The sequence below is a fragment of the Trichosporon asahii genome (assembly GCF_000293215.1).
Source record: "Trichosporon asahii var. asahii CBS 2479 unplaced genomic scaffold scaffold00051, whole genome shotgun sequence".
Taxonomy (NCBI): domain Eukaryota; kingdom Fungi; phylum Basidiomycota; class Tremellomycetes; order Trichosporonales; family Trichosporonaceae; genus Trichosporon; species Trichosporon asahii.
This window is the reverse complement of record NW_014040873.1, coordinates 47,489-67,582: the sequence shown is the minus strand read 5'-3', so window position 1 is coordinate 67,582 and position 20,094 is coordinate 47,489. Positions and strand designations below refer to the sequence as shown.

General features: G+C 59.3%; 5 protein-coding genes across 5 annotated transcripts; 1 reads left to right on the top strand and 4 right to left on the bottom strand.

Annotated features, from left to right (window-relative positions):
- Positions 1-517: 517 nt before the first annotated feature.
- Positions 518-4,603, bottom strand: A1Q1_02427 (multidrug resistance protein 1; the record flags this gene model as incomplete). The annotated part of the gene is made up of 3 exons (XM_014323689.1): positions 518-3,663; positions 3,713-4,430; positions 4,493-4,603. 3 exons carry the CDS (start codon positions 4,601-4,603, stop codon positions 518-520), a joined length of 3,975 nt encoding a protein of 1,324 aa, XP_014179164.1.
- A 1,253-nt stretch (positions 4,604-5,856) lies between these two features.
- A1Q1_02426 (uncharacterized protein) lies at positions 5,857-7,609 on the bottom strand (the record flags this gene model as incomplete). The annotated part of the gene is made up of 2 exons (XM_014323688.1): positions 5,857-6,802; positions 7,107-7,609. The coding sequence occupies 2 exons, from the start codon at positions 7,607-7,609 to the stop codon at positions 5,857-5,859; spliced, it is 1,449 nt and encodes a 482-aa protein (XP_014179163.1).
- Positions 7,610-9,358: 1,749 nt separating this feature from the next.
- A1Q1_02425 (uncharacterized protein) lies at positions 9,359-10,161 on the bottom strand (the record flags this gene model as incomplete). Its single annotated transcript, XM_014323687.1, has 3 exons — positions 9,359-9,679; positions 9,718-9,796; positions 9,884-10,161. The coding sequence occupies 3 exons, from the start codon at positions 10,159-10,161 to the stop codon at positions 9,359-9,361; spliced, it is 678 nt and encodes a 225-aa protein (XP_014179162.1).
- Positions 10,162-11,572: 1,411 nt separating this feature from the next.
- On the top strand, positions 11,573-13,330 carry A1Q1_02424 (uncharacterized protein; the record flags this gene model as incomplete). The annotated part of the gene is made up of 3 exons (XM_014323686.1): positions 11,573-11,923; positions 11,973-12,258; positions 12,366-13,330. 3 exons carry the CDS (start codon positions 11,573-11,575, stop codon positions 13,328-13,330), a joined length of 1,602 nt encoding a protein of 533 aa, XP_014179161.1.
- A 4,636-nt stretch (positions 13,331-17,966) lies between these two features.
- On the bottom strand, positions 17,967-18,844 carry A1Q1_02423 (uncharacterized protein; the record flags this gene model as incomplete). The annotated part of the gene is made up of 2 exons (XM_014323685.1): positions 17,967-18,694; positions 18,733-18,844. The coding sequence occupies 2 exons, from the start codon at positions 18,842-18,844 to the stop codon at positions 17,967-17,969; spliced, it is 840 nt and encodes a 279-aa protein (XP_014179160.1).
- Positions 18,845-20,094: the final 1,250 nt, after the last annotated feature.

Sequence of the window (20,094 nt, the reverse complement as noted above, 5' to 3'; positions counted from 1 at the left end):
TGTCGTGATCGCCTAGTAGTGCCAACCGCTCGTGTGAGCATCGGGCAAACACCGTCGGACCGCTAACTAGGACACTTCGCTATACGCTGTATACGCTCCGCGGCCCTCGTGAGCTGGCTGGGATCGGAGCTGCGACATATAAAAGGAAGTCACCTGCATTACCGGCACATCACATGCAGGCGAGTGTGAGTGGCCGACATTTCGGACCCTGATGGAGGGTCATTGGCAGGACAAGACTATCCAGTGCACATCACGTCCTGATTCAAGCACATACCTTCTATGGAGCCCCCAAAGAAACCATCAGATCAGCGGGCCCGCCTTTGAGCACCGTTGACTCGGGCGCAAGCGAAGGCTACTTTGACTTTTTCTAATGTCCATCATTGCGTACTCAGCCCTGTGAGTATAGCCTCGAATGGTAGTGTGCTGCACTATAACCCACTAAGGCTAGCTCAGTGGTGAGTATACTCTGAAGAAAAGTGCATGATGAGATGTGTCTAAGTCTATAGTAGTACAATGTTTACAGCGCGCTCTGCGTCAAGCTCTGAATCTGGACGAGCTCGGCATACTTGCCCTTCCTGGCAATGAGCTCGTCGTGGGTACCCTGCTCCGCAACCCTTCCCTTGTCAAGGTAGTAAATGCAGTCTGCGTTCTGGATCGTGCTCAGACGGTGCGCAATGGCAATGACGGTGCGCCCTTCGCGCGCATTGTCGAGGGCGGCCTGGACAGCGCGCTCCGACGCCGAGTCGAGCGCCGCGGTCGCCTCGTCCAGCAGCAGAATGCGGGGGTTGCGAATGAGCGCACGCGCGATCGCGATACGCTGCTTCTGCCCGCCGGAGAGCTGTGCGCCCTTGCCGCCCACATCCGTGTCGAAGCCGTCAGGCAGGCCCTCGATGAACTCGAGAATGTGCGCGTCAGAGCAGGCTCGTCGCAATTGCTCCTCCGTCACGTCCTGCGGCGTCGGCGAGCCGAGCAGAATGTTGAACCTGATGCTGCCCGCGTAAAGCGTCGGTTCCTGCGACACGAGGGCGATTTGGGACCGGTAAGCGGCGACGTTGAGGGAGCGAATGTCGGCGCCGTCGAGCTGGACACTGCCCGAGAGTGGGTCGTAGAACCGCTCCAGCAGCTGGATCGCCGTACTCTTGCCACAGCCACTGGGGCCGACAAGGGCGACATATTGCCCCGGCTTGGCGTCGATGCTCAGGTCCTCGAGCACGGGCACATCGCGACGGGTCGGGTAGCGGAACTTGACGTTGTGCAGGGAGACGTGTCCGGGACGAGGGGGTTCGGGGGGCTGTGCGCCACCACTATCCAGCGCGTCGATGTGCGGTCGGTCGTCGAGGATGGCGAAGACGTTGGCCGCGCTTCCGGCCGCCTTGGACGCGTCGGGGACGTACTGGAACATGTCGCCGGCCTGGATGGCGCAGAACACGGTCGCAGCAAGCGTCGTGAAGAACGCCGCAGTGCCGTATCGCCCGTCCGCGAGCCAGAGTGCGCCGACGTAGAACACAAGGGCGATGACGAAGTAGCTCATAGCCTGCGAGCCCGAGTAGAGCGCCTGCGCGCCCCATGCCGTGCGGATCGAGAGCTGGTAGGGGCCCTCAAGGGCGCGCTCGTAGTCGCGGAGAATAGCCGCCTGGCGAGTGAGAGAGGCCACGACGCGCACGTTCGAAGCAGCCTCGGTCGCCTGCTGCGCTGAGGCCGCATGCCACTTTTTCGTCCGCTGGTCCTTTTGCTCAACAACCCTGAGGCGGATGTATCCCGACCCGATAATGAGGGGGAGACAAGCAATACCGATCAGTGCAAGGAGGGGCGCGTACGCGAGACCAATGATTGCACCGCCAATGACGGTCGTGACCGACTGCGTGATCTGGCCGAGGGTCATGCCGAACAGGCCCTGGATCTTTTGCGGGTCGTCGGCGAGCGCGCCAGTGAGCGAGCCCACATTCTGGGAATCGAACCACGCAATGTCGTGGCGCATGAGCGCGGCAAAGGTGAGCTCGCGGATGCGGGAACTGATGTTCCAGCCGAGAGACGAGAAGGGAGCATACTGGAAGAAGGTGCAGACACCAGCAATGAGCGCGGTGACAAAGTACCACAAAGCGAGCCGGTTCAGCTCATGCTGGACCTGATGCGGGTCGGGGAGCTGGAACTTTTCGACCGCCTTGCCGAAGATAATCTCGATGGCGGGGAAGACCATGCCGCAGCAGACCGCACCAAAGAAGCCCGTGATGTACCACCATCGCTCGTTCTTGCCGAGCGCGAGCACACGGCGGGCAAGACGGAAGAACGCCTGGCGGCTCGGCGTGCCCTCCTCGTCGCTGATGGAGAGACGCGACTTCTGGCGTTCGAGCTCGGGTCGGTCCTCCGCCTCCTTGATGACGACGACGTCGTCATCCTCCTCCTCGTCGGGCGCATTCTGCGCTGCCTCGCTCTCGGCCAGCTTCTGGTTCTGCACCAGCGTGGCGTAGACACCCTCCCGGTCGAGAAGCTCAGAGTGCGTGCCAGCCTCCACAATCTCGCCATGCGCCATGACGAGGATCTGGTCCGCGTCCTTGATCGTCGCAAGGCGGTGGGCGATAACCACCGTCGTGCGGCCCTGGGCTGCGGAGTCGAGGGCGCGCTGCACAACGCGCTCGGACACGCCGTCAAGAGCGCTGGTCGCCTCGTCGAGCAGCAGGATACGAGGGTTGGACACGATGGCGCGAGCAATGGCGACTCGCTGCTTCTGCCCGCCGGACAATAGCATGCCGCGCTCGCCGACATTGGTGTCGTACCCGAGAGGGAGGGTGTTGATGAACCCGTCCGCGTTGGCTTGCTTGCACGCCTCCTTGACAAGGGTGAGGCGCTCCTCGTCGCTTGCGTTCTCGTAGGGCGATCCGATCAGGCCAAACTCGACGTTCTCCCGGACACTTGTCGCAAACAGGGTAGGTTCCTGCGACACGTAGCCAATCTGCTGCCTGAGCCAGCGCACGTTAAGGGAACGCAGGTCGCGTCCATCGAGCGAAACGGTGCCCGATGCGGGGTCGTAGAATCGCTCGAGCAGCTGCACGATCGTACTCTTGCCGCTGCCACTGGAGCCGACGAGGGCCACTGTCTTGCCGGGCGGGAATGTCGCAGAGAAGTTCTTGAGCACCTGCACAGACGGGCGAGAGGGGTAGTGGAAGCCAACGTTTGAGAGCTGGAACTCGCCAATGACGGTCTCGGGCTTGTCGCCGCTGTCGGCCTCCGAGTCGATGAGGGACGGCCTGTCAACGGCCTCAAACACCTTGGCCGCAGCTGCCTTGCCGCGCGCCATGGCCTGGAGGACTGGCGTGATCATGGACAGCGAGAAGGAGCCGATGATGATCGAGAACAACACATTGATGATGATGCCGACGTCGGCCTTGCCCTGCACGAGGAGGATGCCGCCGTAGAAGAACGCGAGGGCGTAAGAAACGAAGACGGAGAAGAACATGAAGGCGAGCGCGCCGCCGTCGAAAAAGCTGTTCTTGATTCCGTTCTTGCGCGATTGAGCGATGAGTGCATCAAACTTGGAGCCCAGGCGGGTCTGCGTGCAGAACGCGTGCACGGTGCGGATGCTCGAGAAGACCTCTTCGGCCAGCGTCGACGACTTGCTCACCACACCGAGCGACTTGGTCGTGTAGTGTGCGAGTGCCCAGTCCACTGAAAACCTGTCAGTACACTGCACCAGCCCAAAATCATGATTACTCACTGATTCCGCCAGAGATGAGGATCGGGGGGAAGATGGCAGTAAGCACGCCAGCGAGGCGGGGCGAGCGCGCGTACGCAATGACGAAACCGGCGACAAACGTCGAGATGTACTGCACGCCGATGGGGACCTTTTCGCCAATACCGACCTGGACGAGGTGGCAGTCGCTCTGGATACGGGCTGCAATCTCTCCACTCCCCACATCGTCAAAGTACGCGACCTCCTGCCTGAGCACAGCCGCGAGATACTCGGCACGCACGCGCTTGCCCTGCTTCTCGGCCGTGTAGTTCCAGATCAGCATGTAGGTGTAGTTGCACACGAAGATGCCGAGGCCAATGACAACCAGCCAGACAGCATTCATACCCGCGTCGTGCTTGAGCTTGCGCTTCGCGTCGTCCAGGCGCGCAAGCAGCTCGGGCGTCGTGCCCGTGCGCCCGATCTCGTCCGCGATCGAGCCAAAGTCCGTGAACGAGACGGTGAGCTTGCCAAAGATCAGCGTCATGAGGGGTTGCGCGGCGCCGACAGCGATGGCGAGCACGATGCCGACGGCATTCAGGAACAGCTCGAACGGCGTCGCGAACCGGAACATGCGCCATAGTGGGACAGGCTTGACGGCCGCCTCGATCTTCTTCTTCTCGCCGTCAGCGTCGCGATCATCGCTGCCGTCGTCCTTCTTGGTCTTCTTCCAGAACGGAGTGCGCTTCGCCTTGGAGGCGGCAGCCTGAGAGGGGGCTGCTTCTCCGAAAGCGTGTCGGGCCCGCCGGGTCCGTTGCCGATCGTCACGGTCGAGGCGCCGCCGGAGGTGTTCTCCTTGTCATCCTTGCGCTCCAGGTTGTTGTCGCCAGTATCGGGCGGGTAGAGCTTCTCGTCTGTGTCGTGATCGCGTGCCGCCATAGCGGGGCTGTGTAAGGGGGTTAGGGAATTGCTAGTGAGTGCGGTATGGTAGTTGTTGGAGGGGTTGGGTGCGCTTGCTCATCGCGGGAGTTCAGGAGTAGTTATACGAGCACATGGATGGATGAGGAACGCTGAACAGAGGCATGAGACCCACATGCCAAGAATTGGCAGGAGCCTGGAGAGCGAGGAGAGCCCCGACTCACACCTTTCGCATCCGACGACTTGCACGCTCGGCACAAGCCGTGTCTCGGAGACCCGTGGAGATTGCTCCAACTCCGCCCAACAGTCCCAAGCGGATTGGCCCCAGGCGGCACGGTCGCGACCTCGGAGCTAGGAAGGACTTGGAATGCGGACAGTTGCTGCGGAGTAGTGGCAATCTCCGAGGGATCAGCCGACGGGTTGACGCAAGTTTGACTCAGACGGGCACCGGATCCGATCGTCGCATTGTTAGGCGGCGTGCTCGGCACTCACTCTGGACTGCATCCTCGTTGGTCCGCCTTGTTCGCGCCGAGCAGCAGCGGCGCTGGAATCTTCCGCAAAGGGCGAATGCAACTAATGCCAAGCCCGAGCTGGCTGATGGGACGAGGGATCTATCTGACGATCATTGGGACGTTGGGCCGCAACACTGTTCTGCAAACAAGGGAACGGACATTGCAGAGTGGAGAGTTGGTGACTGTCCACACACGCTTCGTCAGTGTTTGGACACCGACGGCATGAGCATGAAACAACTCGGCTTCGCTTGACGTCACCCTAACCCCAAAAGCTCCCCCGACAACCATAGCTGCGATGATGGGCAGCGCTCGGCGCACACGCCGAACACTGTTCCCACAACCCCACGCCATGGATATACACACCGACCATCACTCAAAAGCACTTTGACACCACTGCCTGACACGCGGTCGGTTCCGTACTCTCCCCAGTCCTCGTTACTCATTGAGGATCTGCCAGATCTCTCGCTTCTACGATTACTGCGACACGCTGACTGCTCGCCGCGCCGACATTAGCTTGGCTCTCGTCACTGGTTCGGCTGCGCTCGCTGACTGTACCCCCTTACGAGCCATCACTCAGCATGCTGACCACAAGTCCTTGCTCCTGCCGCACTGACCCTCGATCTGCGCCTCGGTATAACTTAGTTTTCATCCAAATCACTAAAGAGTCAATATTCAAAATATCTGGAACACGGGCGTGTTCCGGCGCGGCATGCAGATCATGCAGATCATGCTGGCGCATGGTTAATCAGCAGAGAAGTTGCTCTACTGGTTCGCCTCGAGGAGACGGGCGTACTGCGCCGCGACGGGGCCGCGGCGGACGAGGCCGAGATCGTTGCTGATCTCCTGCTTGACGTCGTAAGTGGCAGCCTTGCGGAACCAACAGCGCGGGTCGGTGATGCGCCAGATGCCCGTGGCCTGGCACTTGTCGGTCGAGTAGTCGGAGCCGCGGCAGATGTCAATGTTGAGCTCGAGGGCCTGGCCGATGCCGTCGAACGCGCAATCCTTGGCCAGGCAGAGACCAGCCGTGACAGTGAAGGAGAGGCGGCAGAGGCAGTCCTTGTCCAGGGGGCCGGAGCAGCCAGCCTTCTTCAGCGTCTTCAGGACGCAGGTAAGAGTGCAGTCGTCAAGGGGCTTGAGGTTGGGAAGACCCATGTTCGGGCACAGGCCGTTCTGCAGGTCGAGCGCGGCACGGATGTCGTCGTTCGTGCACTTGGCCATCAGGCAGGTGGCGGCAGCGTTGGTGAAGCTGGCCTGGCAGAGACACTCAGTGTCAGCAGGGCCCTTGCAGCCCTTCTCGGTCAGGACGTTGACGATGCAGCCCAGAGCGCAGGGAGAGAGCTTGGACAGGTCGAGGGGGGGAGCGGCCGACGAGGTGGGGCCGGGAGGACCGCCAGAGGTGGGGGTGGCCGACTGAGAAGCCGACGAGGTAGGGACGTTGGACGAAGTAGGAGTACCCGACGAGGTGGGAACCTCGCTGGGCTTGTCGGACGTAGTGGGGGTGGCCGAGGAGGTAGGGACCTCAGAAGGCGTGGCCGACGAAGTCGGGACCTCAGAGGGGCTGGCAGAGGAGGTGGGAACCTCCGAAGGGGAAACCGACGAGGTAGGGACCTCGGAGGGAGAAGCAGAGGAGGTGGGCACCTCAGAGGGGGTGGCGGACGAGGTAGGAACCTCAGACGGCGAGGCGGACGAAGTCGGGACCTCGGAGGGGCTAGCCGACGAGGTGGGGACCTCAGACTGCGAGGTAGAGCTCTCAGAGCCGCAGGTGGGGGTGGAAGAGGTCTTGGTACGGCACGGGCAGTCGTCGACGGAGGCAGACGACGAGAGAAACGGGAGGAGGAGCCGAGGAGGAGGTAGGAGGAGGGTTCGACGAAGTAGGGGGAGGGTTCGACGAGGAGGGCGGCGGGTTCGAAGAGGTGGGAGGAGGGTTCGACGAAGTGGGAGTCTGAGTGGGGCTCGACGTCGAGGTGGGGGGCGGGCCCGAGCAAAGCTCGTTGCGGAGCTTGAGAACCGACCTGGTGTCCTCGACACCACAGCCAAGAATACAAGGAGTGACAGTGTTCATGAAGGGGTCGGTGCAGACGCAGGCAACATCGTTGGCGTCCTTGCAGTTCCACTTGATGCCGTTCTCGTTGAGACAGTCGGAAGCACACTTCGAAAGTCCGGGAACAGGAGGGAGAGGGGGGCGGGTACCGGTCTGCTGGGGGAAGGGCGGGTTCGGGGTCGGGGACCAGGTAGAGAGGGCCTTGCACTGGTCGGCCTGCAGCTTGAGAGCATCCGTGAGGTCGTTGGGCTTGCAGCTCTTGTACGAGGTGAGACAGACGGCGGCGTTGCTCTGGAAGGCACTGCCACAGATACAGCTCAGGTCGTCAATGCTGGAGCACTTGGTCTTCGCGGCGGCGTCAATGAGACAGTACTGCAGACAGTCATTGAGGCCGTTGAGGACGGAGAGGAGGCCGGCAGCCTTGACCGAAGAGGTGGCAGCCACGGCCGTGAGTGCCACAGCCCAGAACTTCATGATGGAGCGAGCAGCTGTGTGGCGAAAGGAGTGTCGGGAGAAGAGGAGGCTGTCGAACTGAAGAGGCACGACTGCTGCGCGACGTCCTTTTATATCGCGTCTTCGCAAATCTCTTCGATCTCACTTCGCAGCGGGATCCGCCGGACCAGATAGCTCCAACAGCGCGCGAGCAAAGGAAGGGGACAACGTTCTTGGATGATCTGCCGCTCAAGCACCAAACATCTCTGCCAAAGCGGCCTAGTCCACCGCCTACTCGGCCATCGACATCGGAGGCGGATACGTTGTCGGTGGACCCATGGGGCCCATGATGCTCGTCAAACAGGAAATGAGGGTTGTTCTCGGTGCTCGAGTGCACAGTTGACAGTGTGCGACGCGTACAACCCGTGCATCCGCCCCGACATGTACCTGTCGTTAGCTTGCATCTCATCGTGGATGCGACCCACTTCCTGGACTTGGCGGTCTACGGCAATTCTTGAGGCACTAGCTTTCCCGCCAACCTGCACCAACGCATCTGCCACCTTGTCAGTTCGGGCTTTGACTGAGGTTAGAAGGTTAGAAGGTTGAGAGTGACATTCCAGATTCAGTATTAGTACACACTTAGTGCGTTCTACCCGGCCTAAGCTGTTTGAAGTATCCGGAGATCTGCACCTTGGCGGTCTTTAGACCACAAACCATGTTGACCCCAGGTCAATCCGTAGCGAAGAAGGGGTAGCGCGTTTCTAACGTCCGTCTCTTGCCGGCCCACTGACGACACTGTGCCCATTGGTTAATGACTTTTAGAATTCCGCGCTTGGTTCTAAAGCTGGACCAGTGTTCTTAGCGCGTCTTCTATCCGCCCTAAGCGCCAAATCTACCTCCGTGTTCGGCCCACTGGCCTTTGCTTTCTCCTAGCCCATGGATGGCTCCACCCGAGCATAATCCGTAGCAAGCATGAGTGACAAGCAAGAGCCACCGTTGGTAGTCCGGCACCCCAGTTGCGTAGTGCATCGTCCAAGTCCTCGTTGTGGTGATGTGTTCCAGGCCCGGTGTTATTCTTGACAAGGCTCATATTAGCGCCGTGGACGCCTGCTCGGGTCGGTGCCGTGTCAGTCTTGGGGCGATCCATGACATGGTCCCGCGCCGGATCAGGTTCTACCGACATGACCGGGAGGGGATAGTCTGCTTTGAAGTTGGGATCAACGCGTTGGTCGTGGTGCGCGAGGATGCCCCCCGTGCCCTCCGTTTTGTGGTAGGCTCACCAAGGCTATGTCACCGTCGATCTCTTCATATGCGGCACCGTTGACAGCGAACGATGCTGAAGTCGAGCTGAAATCGAAAGAATGTCGAAGTCGAGTTCCCCGAGCGCGACAAGGCCTGCGGAGGAATGAGTGCGGAAAGGAAGGAGCTAGTCAGCAGGGTGTCAGGTGAGTGGAGATCGCCCATCGAAGCCGTGCTTTCGAGTCTGGGGAGTGGATGGGAAGATGTGATGCGCAGGTTCTAGACTTGCAGCGCGAATGAGAGAAAGCGAGAGATGAAGAGATGAAGAGATGAAAAGGAGACTGAATGTGAGGGGCTTCGTAACCTGGGCATCGCCGCCGTCGCAATCGGTGCCCCGCGTAAGGGTAACGACGAGGAAGGCGGGGAAGGCGACAAATTGCGACAGAGGCGAGGCTGATAAGAAAAGCGAATCGCGCAGCAAGCATGGGGATGATCCGAGAGCATGGCGCTCATGCATGTATGCTGGATGCTGAGTGTCTAGTAATCTTGCGTTCATTGCTTGATGAAAGCCCACAGGGGAACATCGATGCCGCGCAGCTCGACGTTTGACTTGGCGACAAGCTTGAATCCCTGTTTCTCATAGTAGGGGACCTGCCAATCAGTGACCTTCCTTCTAACAGTGCTCACGTTACTCTCCGTCGCAGTCGTCAACGTCGTGATCTTGCCCTCCTTCCTCGCCATCTCGAGGACATGATCGAGGAGACGCGCTGCAAGACCTCGACGGCGGGCCCACCTCGCGGTTGCGAGAAAGCAGACATAATAATGGTCCGTCCCGAATGCGTTGCGCTCAAACGAGTCGATGGTGTCATGGAACTTTTGTCAGAACGGTTCGGCGCCCGTGCAGATCTTACATGGTTCTGGGTGGGGAGGATTGCCGACGGCGTTCGGGCTTCGAGCTCTGCGCTGTACGGGTTCTGCGTCGGCTTGGTACTGCCTGTCAGTTCACGTCAAGGTCTCATGCTGGAAGAATAGCCTGGAGCGAGGAACAAGGGCAAGTGACAAGTCAAGGACACTTACGAGTGGACACCCGGCGGAAAGACAGTCGCGAAAGCCGCGATCTTGTCCCCCTCCTCAATAGCAAAGACAAGCTTGTTCACGATTGCATCGTAGACTCTTCCCTTGCAGCGAACGAGGTTAAAGTCATCGACATCGGGGACAGTGTCGCCGCCGTAAAGTGCATCGTACATGGGGTCATCGCGGGTGTTGAACGCCTCAGCCATAACGGCTGCCAAGCGGTCGACCGTGTCCGGATCAGCGTCCGTGATCTGACGAATGGACGGGTTGTCGACAGTCATTCTTGGTGTCAGTTATCTGCAGGGTCGGTGATCGGATAGCGGACTGAATGCATGATGAAGGGGGGACGGCGCCGAGCTCGGCGCCGCTGGGCAGGCAGCGTCAGAGCGGCGTCGACAAGGTCCCGAGGATGAGGCATGGCCAGGCCCAGCATGTGGGCTCCGACGGAAGCACAGTGCCTGAGGTGGGCGAGTGCCGTTGTAGGGGTGGCTTGGCACTGTCAATTCCCGGTCGGCATCAAGTAACCGATCGCGGCGGGCTTGCCGATGCGACTGTCCACCCCTTCCATCTCTGCAACTTCATTCGATTGACAAATCGCTTCTGACTGTTATACAGAATACACAGCTGTGATACCATATCTGCCAAGAGCTGCACCTGCACAACGGGCCCCGGTCCTGTCTTCGGATTCCCAATGATCGGTATAACACCCCTACTTGCGCGTAGCTTGGAGTGCCCCGATGCCGACGCCCCTCGAAGCGTCTGCTGGGTGTTGCTGATGAGAAACAGCCAGAGCTTCTGCATCGGTAGCGAAGCTGGCCGCAAGACCGCTTACATGTGCTTGGCAAAGGAATGGCGTTGAGGTTGCTTTGCATGTTGAGTGGTGGAGAAGTAATCAGGCTTATGTGCATGAGAGGAAAGCACAAAGGGAAGGGCTTGGAGGAGCGCTCTGGGCTCCGGGGGGGCTTATAAGTAGTAGTTGGAGGCGCTAGCCGTTGTAAGCACCGAGTGAGACATTGACCATGTGGTCTGGTGCTGTTTCCAAAGGAAGTAGTGAGTACTCGAGTGGTCAGGTGGTGAGGAAACCGAAGCCCGAGATATGGTGTCCCTTCGCAGATGGCCGATACCCGGTTAGTTGCATCCAATCCAATGCCGGAGTCTTCTCCCAGGCAGGCCAAGCCGGCCCTTCTTCCCCACAGTAGCATGCACAGTCTCGTGTTCTCTGTCTGGGTGAGCATCTACCCCACACTCACACCCCGCATCCATCGATCAGACGGCGCCCGGTGCCCTGTCCTCACCATCTAGCCTCTCCCTCCTTGTCCGGCCCACATCGGCCATCCCTTGGCTTCTTATACACACCCTCTCACGCTCTCAACTCGCCTTTGAACACCCCTGTAACACCACCGAACACCTCTGGCTATCACTCCAAACCGCCATGGCTAGCCCCAACGCCGGCCCCAAGCGGCCCACCACCGCCGAGTGTAAGCTTTGGTGCCCGCGAGTAGTTGACCGACCGCAGGCGATGCCAAGATCCTCTCGCACCCTTTCTTCGAGGTCGTGGATATTGAGATTAACGGCGTCAAGCAAAAGATCTGGAAGAACGTGAGCGTCATATTCTGCTCGAGCTGACCGCAGAACCCGAACAACTACCGCGAATACCTTCTTCCGCGGATGAAGCAGTGGTCCGACCGCATCATGTTCGACGCTCCCAAGGCTGACCCGAATCCGAACAACGAGCGCGAGGACATCACGTACGGCGAGGTGCTCCGCGAGGCGTTCATCCTTGGTGCGTGGCTGCGTGAGCGCGGCGCCAAGGTCGGCACCCGCGTCGCCATTGTCGGATACAACGCCATCCAGTGGGGCGTCGCCTTCATGGCTATCCACATGATCGGCGCCGCACCCGTCATCGTCAATGCTGCGACCAGCGTCGAGTCCATGGTCCACTGCCTCTCGACCGTTAAGCCGGACCTCGTCCTCACCGACTCCATTAGCGCTGGACTGCTCGGACCTGAGAGGGCGAAGCTGAGCGCCGCGGGCGTTGGAGAGGTGAGTTGAGATTCTCCATCAGTCGTGGGGATGCGCTTGGCGCACACAGATGGATCTTACTGGGTGTGGGCATTGGCAGGCTAGAACTGACACACAGCTCTTCTCGTGGAACCCCGTGAGCCACATTCCGGGCTGCACGGTCCCGGTTCTGGACTTCAAGAACCTTCGTGCCCCGAACGAGACCGTCCTCGGTGTCATCAACGGCAAGGGGCTCGAAAACCTCACGCTCGACTCGGACGGCATCATCTATTTCACGTCTGGCACGACTGGTTTCCCGAAGGCCGTGCTGTCGACGCAGCGTGCGGGCCTGCACAACTACATTGCATCGTACATCCGTACGTCTCCTCGTCATATAGCCACTAACAGCCAGCCTCGATGCGCGCCGCGATGCGGATGGGCGCTCCGTTCGAGATGGCGTTCATGCTCCTGACGACGCCGCCAGAGGAGCAGAGTGTGGTGCTGCTAGGCATCCCGCTCTTCCACGCGACAGGCTGCTTCAGCACGCTCCTGACGGGCGTGAACAACGGCGTGAAGACAGTGCTTATGAAACGCTGGAACGTCGACGACGCTGTAGACCTCATCGTGAAGCACAAGGTGACCAATATTGGCGGCGTGCCCGCGATCCCGACCGCGCTCATCAACTCGGGCAAGTTGCCGAAGGACCACAAGTTCACGGCCGTCACATTCGGCGGCGCGGCGCCCGCCAAGCGCCTGCCGGGCGATATCCAGAAGGCGTGGCCCGATGCGGCCTTCGGCACAGGCTGGGGCATGACGGAGCTCAACGCGATCCACTGCATGCACGCCGGCGTCGACTACGCCGAGCACCCGACTGCGGTCGGCGTGCCGATTCCAACGGTGAAGATCAAGATCGTGGACCCCGAGGACAAGTCGCGCGAGCTGCCCCGCGGCCAACCGGGGCTCATCCTCGCTACCGGCCCGAACGTCATGACCTGCTACATCGGGAACGAGAAGGCGACGGCGGAGACACTGAGCGCGGACGGATGGCTCGACACGGGCGACGGTGGATTCGTCGACGAGGAGAACCGCCTCCACATCCGCGACCGCATCAAGGACATGATCATCGTCGGCGGCGAGAATGTCCCCGGTACAGAGGTCGAGAATGAGATCTTCACGTTCCCGGGCGTCGCGGAGGCGGCCGCCGTGCCGATCCCGCACAAGATGATGGGCGAGCTCGTCGCTGTTGCCGTGAGCATGGCGCCGGGGACCAAACTGCCGAAGGGAGACGAGATCATCGCACACGTCACGCCGAGACTGCGCAAGGCTGCCCGCCCCGCTTTTGTCTGGGTCAGCGATGGGCTGCTCGCGCGCAACGCGAACGGTAAGCTCATCAAGAAGGACATCAAGGGTCAGGTCCTCGAGGCGTATAAGCGACAGAGCAAGCTGTAAGCGATGCTGGTGCCAAGCAATCCGGCAGTGCCATGCGCACGTAGTAGTTAAGTTTGTAGATGAATGCAGTTCACGATCTGAAATCCAAGTGCCACTGGGGCGGATCCGGTCGGGACAATCCGCAGCTATCATTGCGGCATGCATCAGGAGCGCGGATCCGCCAATCTCAGAAGCAAACGGAACCGGGCGCAACTCCCAGCCAGCAGCGGACCTCGCTGGCACGCCAGCAATCTGTCAGCTGTCTGTCGACTGTCCACTCGTTCGTGTCACAACAGTCGCCAACCCCGGAGAAGAGGTGAGCTTCGCTGTAGCCGGCTCCAGGTTGATAAACAGGTACTCTGCGTGTGTAGTATGTTGCTGCGAAGTGTATGGAGAACAGCTGACACCCAGAATGGCCTCCTTGACAACACACCGCCCCGCTCACATGGTGAGATAACCACTTGAGAAGGCGTGGCATAGCTGACACCCAAACTGCTTTAGCCTTTGACTGAGCAGACAGTGTCGCGTATGCCGTCGCTAGTTCTGTGAGCTGACATCCCAGCCACTATCACTCAACATCGTGCATCGCCCCGGCAGGTGAGAACAGGCGGACAGTGAGCTGGTTGGCGCTTCATGACCCGATAGCTGGCTGCAGTGTCCCGCCATGACTTCAAGGCGGTAGCAGCTGTCGGAACCAGCAGTTGAGCTCACATCAGCTGAGTCGCTTTCAGTCTCCACGTAGGCAGAAGCGTGAGGAAGAGCTGTGAGGTATGTTGGACTGCTCCCTTCACCCTAGCTGACACCGGTCCGCTACGACTGGCCACGGTATCGGCAGCAGTCTCTCTTTCGCTAGCCAACAAGCCGGGAGGGCCTCGCAGGCATGCAGAAACTTGAGTTTAGTTCCGTCAGTCTCGTCATGGTGTGGCCGTTAGGGTGTGGCCGTCATGGTGTGGCAATTGTCGGAAGTAGATGAGAGAACAGTGAGCTGCCCGGCCCTGATAAGTAGCTAACAGCAGACTCCGCGCAAAGCTCCTTCGGGGTACGTCGAGCTGTTTTGACTACTTGAGCTCAACCAGACAGACTGCCGAGCGAAGATTACTTGGGTAAGCTGGTTTGGTTTCGTTAGCAGCTCACCTAGTTCACATCTTGCCCATAGAAGATGACACTTCGGGTGTGCTTACTCGCGCCTCCCACAACAGCACGCAAGAAGGCGCGGTGTGTAGCGTGGTAAGCTAGCTATTCCTCCGTGGAAGTATGTTCTTGGTTGATAGCAAGGTCAGTGCTCAAGCCGATCCCAGTCAGTGAAACTAATGACAAGATCGACACCAGCTGTCTCACGAACTGATCTTGCGATGTCATGCCTGGCAGACGATAGGCTATAGACTATAGAGCCCAGACCGCCAGGTCCAGCCAGTTCCCAGGTCCGATGTTCAATCAGTAGGCGCGAGGCAGGAACACCGTGACGCGCACTCCCTTCTCCGCCCTCCGAAGGTTGTCGGCACGTCGGTGCGGACATTACGGGAGGTGTTGCAGGGAGTGCGCAACGACGGCCTCGGTGACGGCGGACACTTGCAAGGGAATGTCGGCGATGTGATCGCTGGTCGATGAGCGCTTGGCACGGAGGGCGGAGTACGCAACGGTGTGCTGTGAGTTGGAACGGAGAGAAAACTGGCTAGGTACGGGGGCGCGTGCGGAGCATGCGAAGCGTGCGGAGTCCAGGGCAGAAGCTTGCTGTATGCATACTAAGTCCGCTGGGGTTGGAGTCACCTCCTGTGCCCTTGGAATCACAGGCGGAGGAGGGAAGGGGCAGGAGAGATGGACCCCGAGCTGATCCAGCCGACGGTCGTGCGTACGCGTGCCGCGTATGTTGGCCCGCGCGTGCGTCTGCGTCGCCGTCACTTCAGAGGCTGGAGATTGGTAGACACCGCAGCGAAGAGGGTTCGAGAGGGAGTGATGGGAGTGGAACGAACCTAGTCCGACTGGATTCAGCGCCGACCAGTCAGCGGCGTTCGCGGCGCGCGGGGCTCACGGAGCGGGCTGGATGAACCTGGAAATGAGTGGCCCATGTCTCGGATCGCTCACTCGATCTGCAGCATGTGCGCCGGCAAGTGAACTCTGTTCCTCGTCAACGAACTTTCTGTCACACTCTTTGACAACTCTAAAGAAGTTCAATAAGCTTTTCGCGAGGTTACCTTTGTCTTGCGTTTGTAGCGCCTTGATCGAGACGCAGGCGGCCAGGTTTATTGGACGCACACGAGGGCGACCTTCCTCGGCGGCACGTCGGCATCGGGCATGTGCTCCCTGTGCCTGTGCTCGCTCCTGGCCGTGACAGTCACTGCGGTTAGAGTTGGTGCTGCTAAACCCAAATCACTCAGTTACCATCAGAAGCCACCCAAGGTGAAGGTTGAAGGTTGGCTAGCGGTTGTCATAAATCCATGGATCTGCAACTCGCATCTGGCCCATCCCACGGGTCTGCCGTTGCTGCCGGGATACTTTTGAACCTGTTGGCAAGCAACGAACAAAGCAGCACTAGCTGAGTCTTCGCTGCGTGTCTCTGAACCCTCTGTTGTACATATTTTCCACATGCTACAAGGTGCTTGCCATGCTGATGCGCAACATCCGGTCCGGCCGTTGCCAGTCCTCAGGATCACGCCTCAAGCGACCTGATCGCTGAGATCCGCGACATGACAGCCCCGTTACAGGGCGTACGCTTATATTGCGCTGCTCGGCTTACTAACATTACCTATTCAGTCGGCATGACAGCTGCCCTCCTGTCTGACAGTCATTGCCGGTGAGGTCGGATCTTCGGGTCTGTGCGCAAGTACGACGCAATTTGCGGTTGCGTAATGATAGCGTAGCACGGTAATGGCTGTCCAAATGGACGGACGCCTTGCCCACCTGTCCTGCCCGTGTGGCCGACCTGACGGTCGGCTTAGACCGCGTCGAGCGTGGGTCCAAGACATGGGTAGCTGCTTATCCGTCTTACGCATGGGTATTCATGACGTTTGACACGGCCCAATCTCGTACTCGGGTCGTACCGAGGTAGGAAGACGGATTTAGCTTGCCATAACGTCGTCGTACATCGAGCCGACTACATCGTTGAAGCAGCCAGTGGTGATGTGCTGGCCGAGTGGGTCGTTAGCTTGCTGCAATCCCGATAAGCGGACCAGCGGGCTCAGCACAAGCGGAAAGCTCTGTACGGGAATGGGCCAAGTTTGTGTTGACCCTTGACCCTTGTTGTCTCGAGACCCAGGATCAGCTGGGAGAGGCCCAGGAGCAAGGAGACAGTGAGGGTCCAGCACGGCTGGGGGTGTCGTAAAGGATGGGTCCAGGATGGGTCCATTTCGCGATAACGGCATGGCCGCCCGGGACAAATGGTGAGGGGGTCAGTGACCGATGCTTGGGATTCTCCCTGCAGTACAGTCCATCGTACAGCTTTCAGGCGACTGAGACAACATCCTGAACACCTGCGCCAGAACTGCGCGACGCTGAAGTAGGCGCAGCGGCTGGCTCGTCGTGGAGCACCTGACCTAGGTGTCTGAGACACCTCGTAAGCATGCAGCAACGCCTGACGGCCTTCCTGAATGACATGAGGTGCCTTGGCAGAGGCGGATGCAAGGTGGGCGGCGCTGTTGGGAGCCATATGTGAACCGATGCGGCCTTCTGGGTCGGATTGCCTCATTCCGCGCTGCGGTCCTGTTGGAGGATCGTCAAAATTGTCTCATCGTCAGGTGGCGCTCCGTTTTCTCGTCAGCGCCTGAGCTATCTAACGCCTCATACAGCCGTGATGCCGGCTGACCCGGAGCAGCGGTAGGGAGCGGTCTTGCGGAATGGCCGCTATGCGGCTTTGCCAAACGGCCTCTGTGTCTGCCGACGCCCGTAATGTATCATAACCTAGCAGGGTGGCAGCTGGGCAGACTTCCCAGCCGTTCCGTTACATGACAATATGGCGTAAGTGCCTTTGCAGACCTGAGTAGTGCGAATGGTGCGGCATCACTCAAGTCATGACGAGACGTGTGAGAGGATTTGCAGTCGCCGCTGCGCTGTTTGCTGGCAGTGGCGGCCGCAGAGATCGCCGCTCGCCGCTGAATTCCTGCGTTTCTCTGCTCCCCTTGATGTTAGTACCGGCCGCAGCTGTGTCAACCGAGTCTCGTAGCTGAATGGCTACTGCACTAATAGCGACGACCGCCAAGTTCGAGGCGCACAGACGCCGTTGTCGCCCCGTCTGACATGCTCAAGATCTGTAACAGTGAAGCACTTCGTGATAACGTTGCTATACATTCATAATCATGACATGAAAGTGCCTGAAAGGTGACCAAACTCAAACAACTACGTCCGGTGATGTGTGTGGCCTTGTAACGACCGGGGTTACGGGTGCGGGTGCGATGAAACGAGATGCGTGTAAAGAATAGATGTGATGGGGCAAACGTGAGAGCCATTCCTTTCATGACTCCCAAGGAGGAGCCCGGCAGGCATGCGATGTAATAATGTCATGTGTTCGTGTCTCGTAGCTGATTTGCCGGTCAAGCTGATGGGATAGGTAGCTGGTACTGCGGGTGTCCGCAGACGCGCGCCGAGGGTCGTCGCAGTGCTGGCGCTGCTGCGGTCACGAGACAGACACAACCAATGCGAGTGAGAGGGAAAGCCCGACGTCATCTTACATGCGGGCGCTAGCGAAGGGGCACTTCGGGGCGTTCTCAGACTCCGGCGTGTTCTCGACGATGATCTCGGCACCATTCTTGGTGACCTCATCGAAGAGGGCGAGAGGGTCCATCCAGCAGTCGATGTGCTGAATTTGGAGCTTGTCGTTGACCTTGGCAACAAGCATGCCCTCAATGCTGAGGGTCTCGCCGTGAGCCTTGACGCGGACGCGCTGGCCATTGCGGTTCATGCCAACGTAGTCGTTCTTCATCTCACCCCAGTGCCTCCAGCGGAAGGCAACGGTGGGCGGTCCGGAGTAGACCTCAAGAACCTCCCAGGCGAAGACGGGCATCATGCGCTTGAACACCTTGTGCGAATCGGTAAAGTCGTTGTGCTCGGGCGAGTAGAAGTTGGAGTCGGTCAGGAGGGCGTTGTAGGTGCCGATCTGGATCATCTTCTCGCCAGGAATGTTGGGGCCACCGTTCACGGAAAAGGTGTAGTTGTCGGGGTCGATCGTGCGCCATTCCTTCAGGTTGGTCTTGTAGGACGCCTCAATTTCCCAGTTCTTCACGAGGTTTTCAACGATCGACGGCAGCGACCCGGGCTCGTGATTCTGCGTCTTGGCTGCGGAGTTAACTCCATGTTCGAATAGGGGCGGCACACAGCCTCGGAGGACGCCGCCGCCCTCCCGCGCCTTCGCCTCAGTTCGGCACCGCGCAGCCAGCTGACATTCCAGCTGATACCCTGCAGTCCACGTATGAGACAGCGCAAAAAATACTCACTCTCCTCAAAGTACTTGCGAGTCTTGGAGTAGTCCGGGGCGCGCTTGAAGCGCCAGGCGACGTCGTCGCCAAGAACGGCGTCGGGGTTCGTGGCAAGGTCAGGGAGAGACATTGTGGGTGAGGTGTGAGGTGAAGAGGTCTGAACAGAAGGGTGAGCGAGAAAGATGAGAGATAGTGAAAGTCGGTTCTGAGCAGGAAGGGGAAAACAACGAACGCTACCTGGCGGTGAGCGCAGTTATATATCTGATAGTGCGAGCAAAGCACAGCACTGGGGCACCCGGGACATGTCTGGCTGCGATGCTAAGCACCTTTGGGCAAACCATATCCACTTCGCACACACCGCGCAATGTAAGCCTGTTCAGGTACCATCGGTAGTACGCTTCAGGGATGACTGCATGGGTGGCATGCGACTCCTCTAAACCCCGTTCAACCTGCCCCCAGACCCGGCATCCAAGCATCTGGTCAGAGATCCAAGGGCGGGGGGGAGGGAGGGCGAGCCGCAGGAAGCAAGCGCAAGCAGGCGAACAGGCGCAAACACGCAAACGCATGTTTTTGAGTCGTCGTCGCCTGGCTGACCAACCGAAATTTAGCCTTGAATCATTATCCTACGTACCTCACGTCCTACCCTCTCGTACCTGTGCTCTCTCCTTTGTTCTCCAGTGGTCAGTTGCTCGGCACATGTCGCACCCTCTGACGCCGCTTTTCCTGCCTCTCTATGCTTCACACGTCTGTTCCAGTGCAAAACCGCCGTCTGATGGACAGTCTTCGACCTTTATCTTCTGAGCGCACACTGCGACGACCCCGTCTCGTTCAGATCAGATCTCCGTGCAAGTGCGAACACAGGGCGCGGCGATGATCCTGGCGTTGCACTAAAGCTTGGGGTAGCGGATTAACGGCAAGGGCCACTGAGCGACAGTGGCCCAAAGAAAGAGAGTTAACGTTAAGCCATGGACTGAGCAGGACGCCCATTGGTGAAGGCCCTCGACAGTGCGCGGCCCTACTACCCCGAGACGCTTCGTGTCGGCATAACGTTCAGGAACAATTGGGGTTGAACCAAGGTTTCATGTGGTGGAGGGCCGATGAAATGCCTGAGATTCCCAGGATGGGGAAGGAAGAGCGAGCGCAGGCCCATGCAGGCAGGTGGTTGGCCATTGTCATGTTTTCGAGGGTGTGTTATTGGCCGAGATTATGACATGGGATGGGAGGTAGACTGGGAGGGGGGAAGAGGAGAGGAAGAACAGAGGAAGGACGGAGTGCGATGAGGTTCAGGAGGCATGTCACTGGTTCCTGCGCCACAAGAGGTGTCCTGTTGTCCTGCAGGATCCGTGTAAGGAGCAATAAGGAAACGATGGGCGACATGTA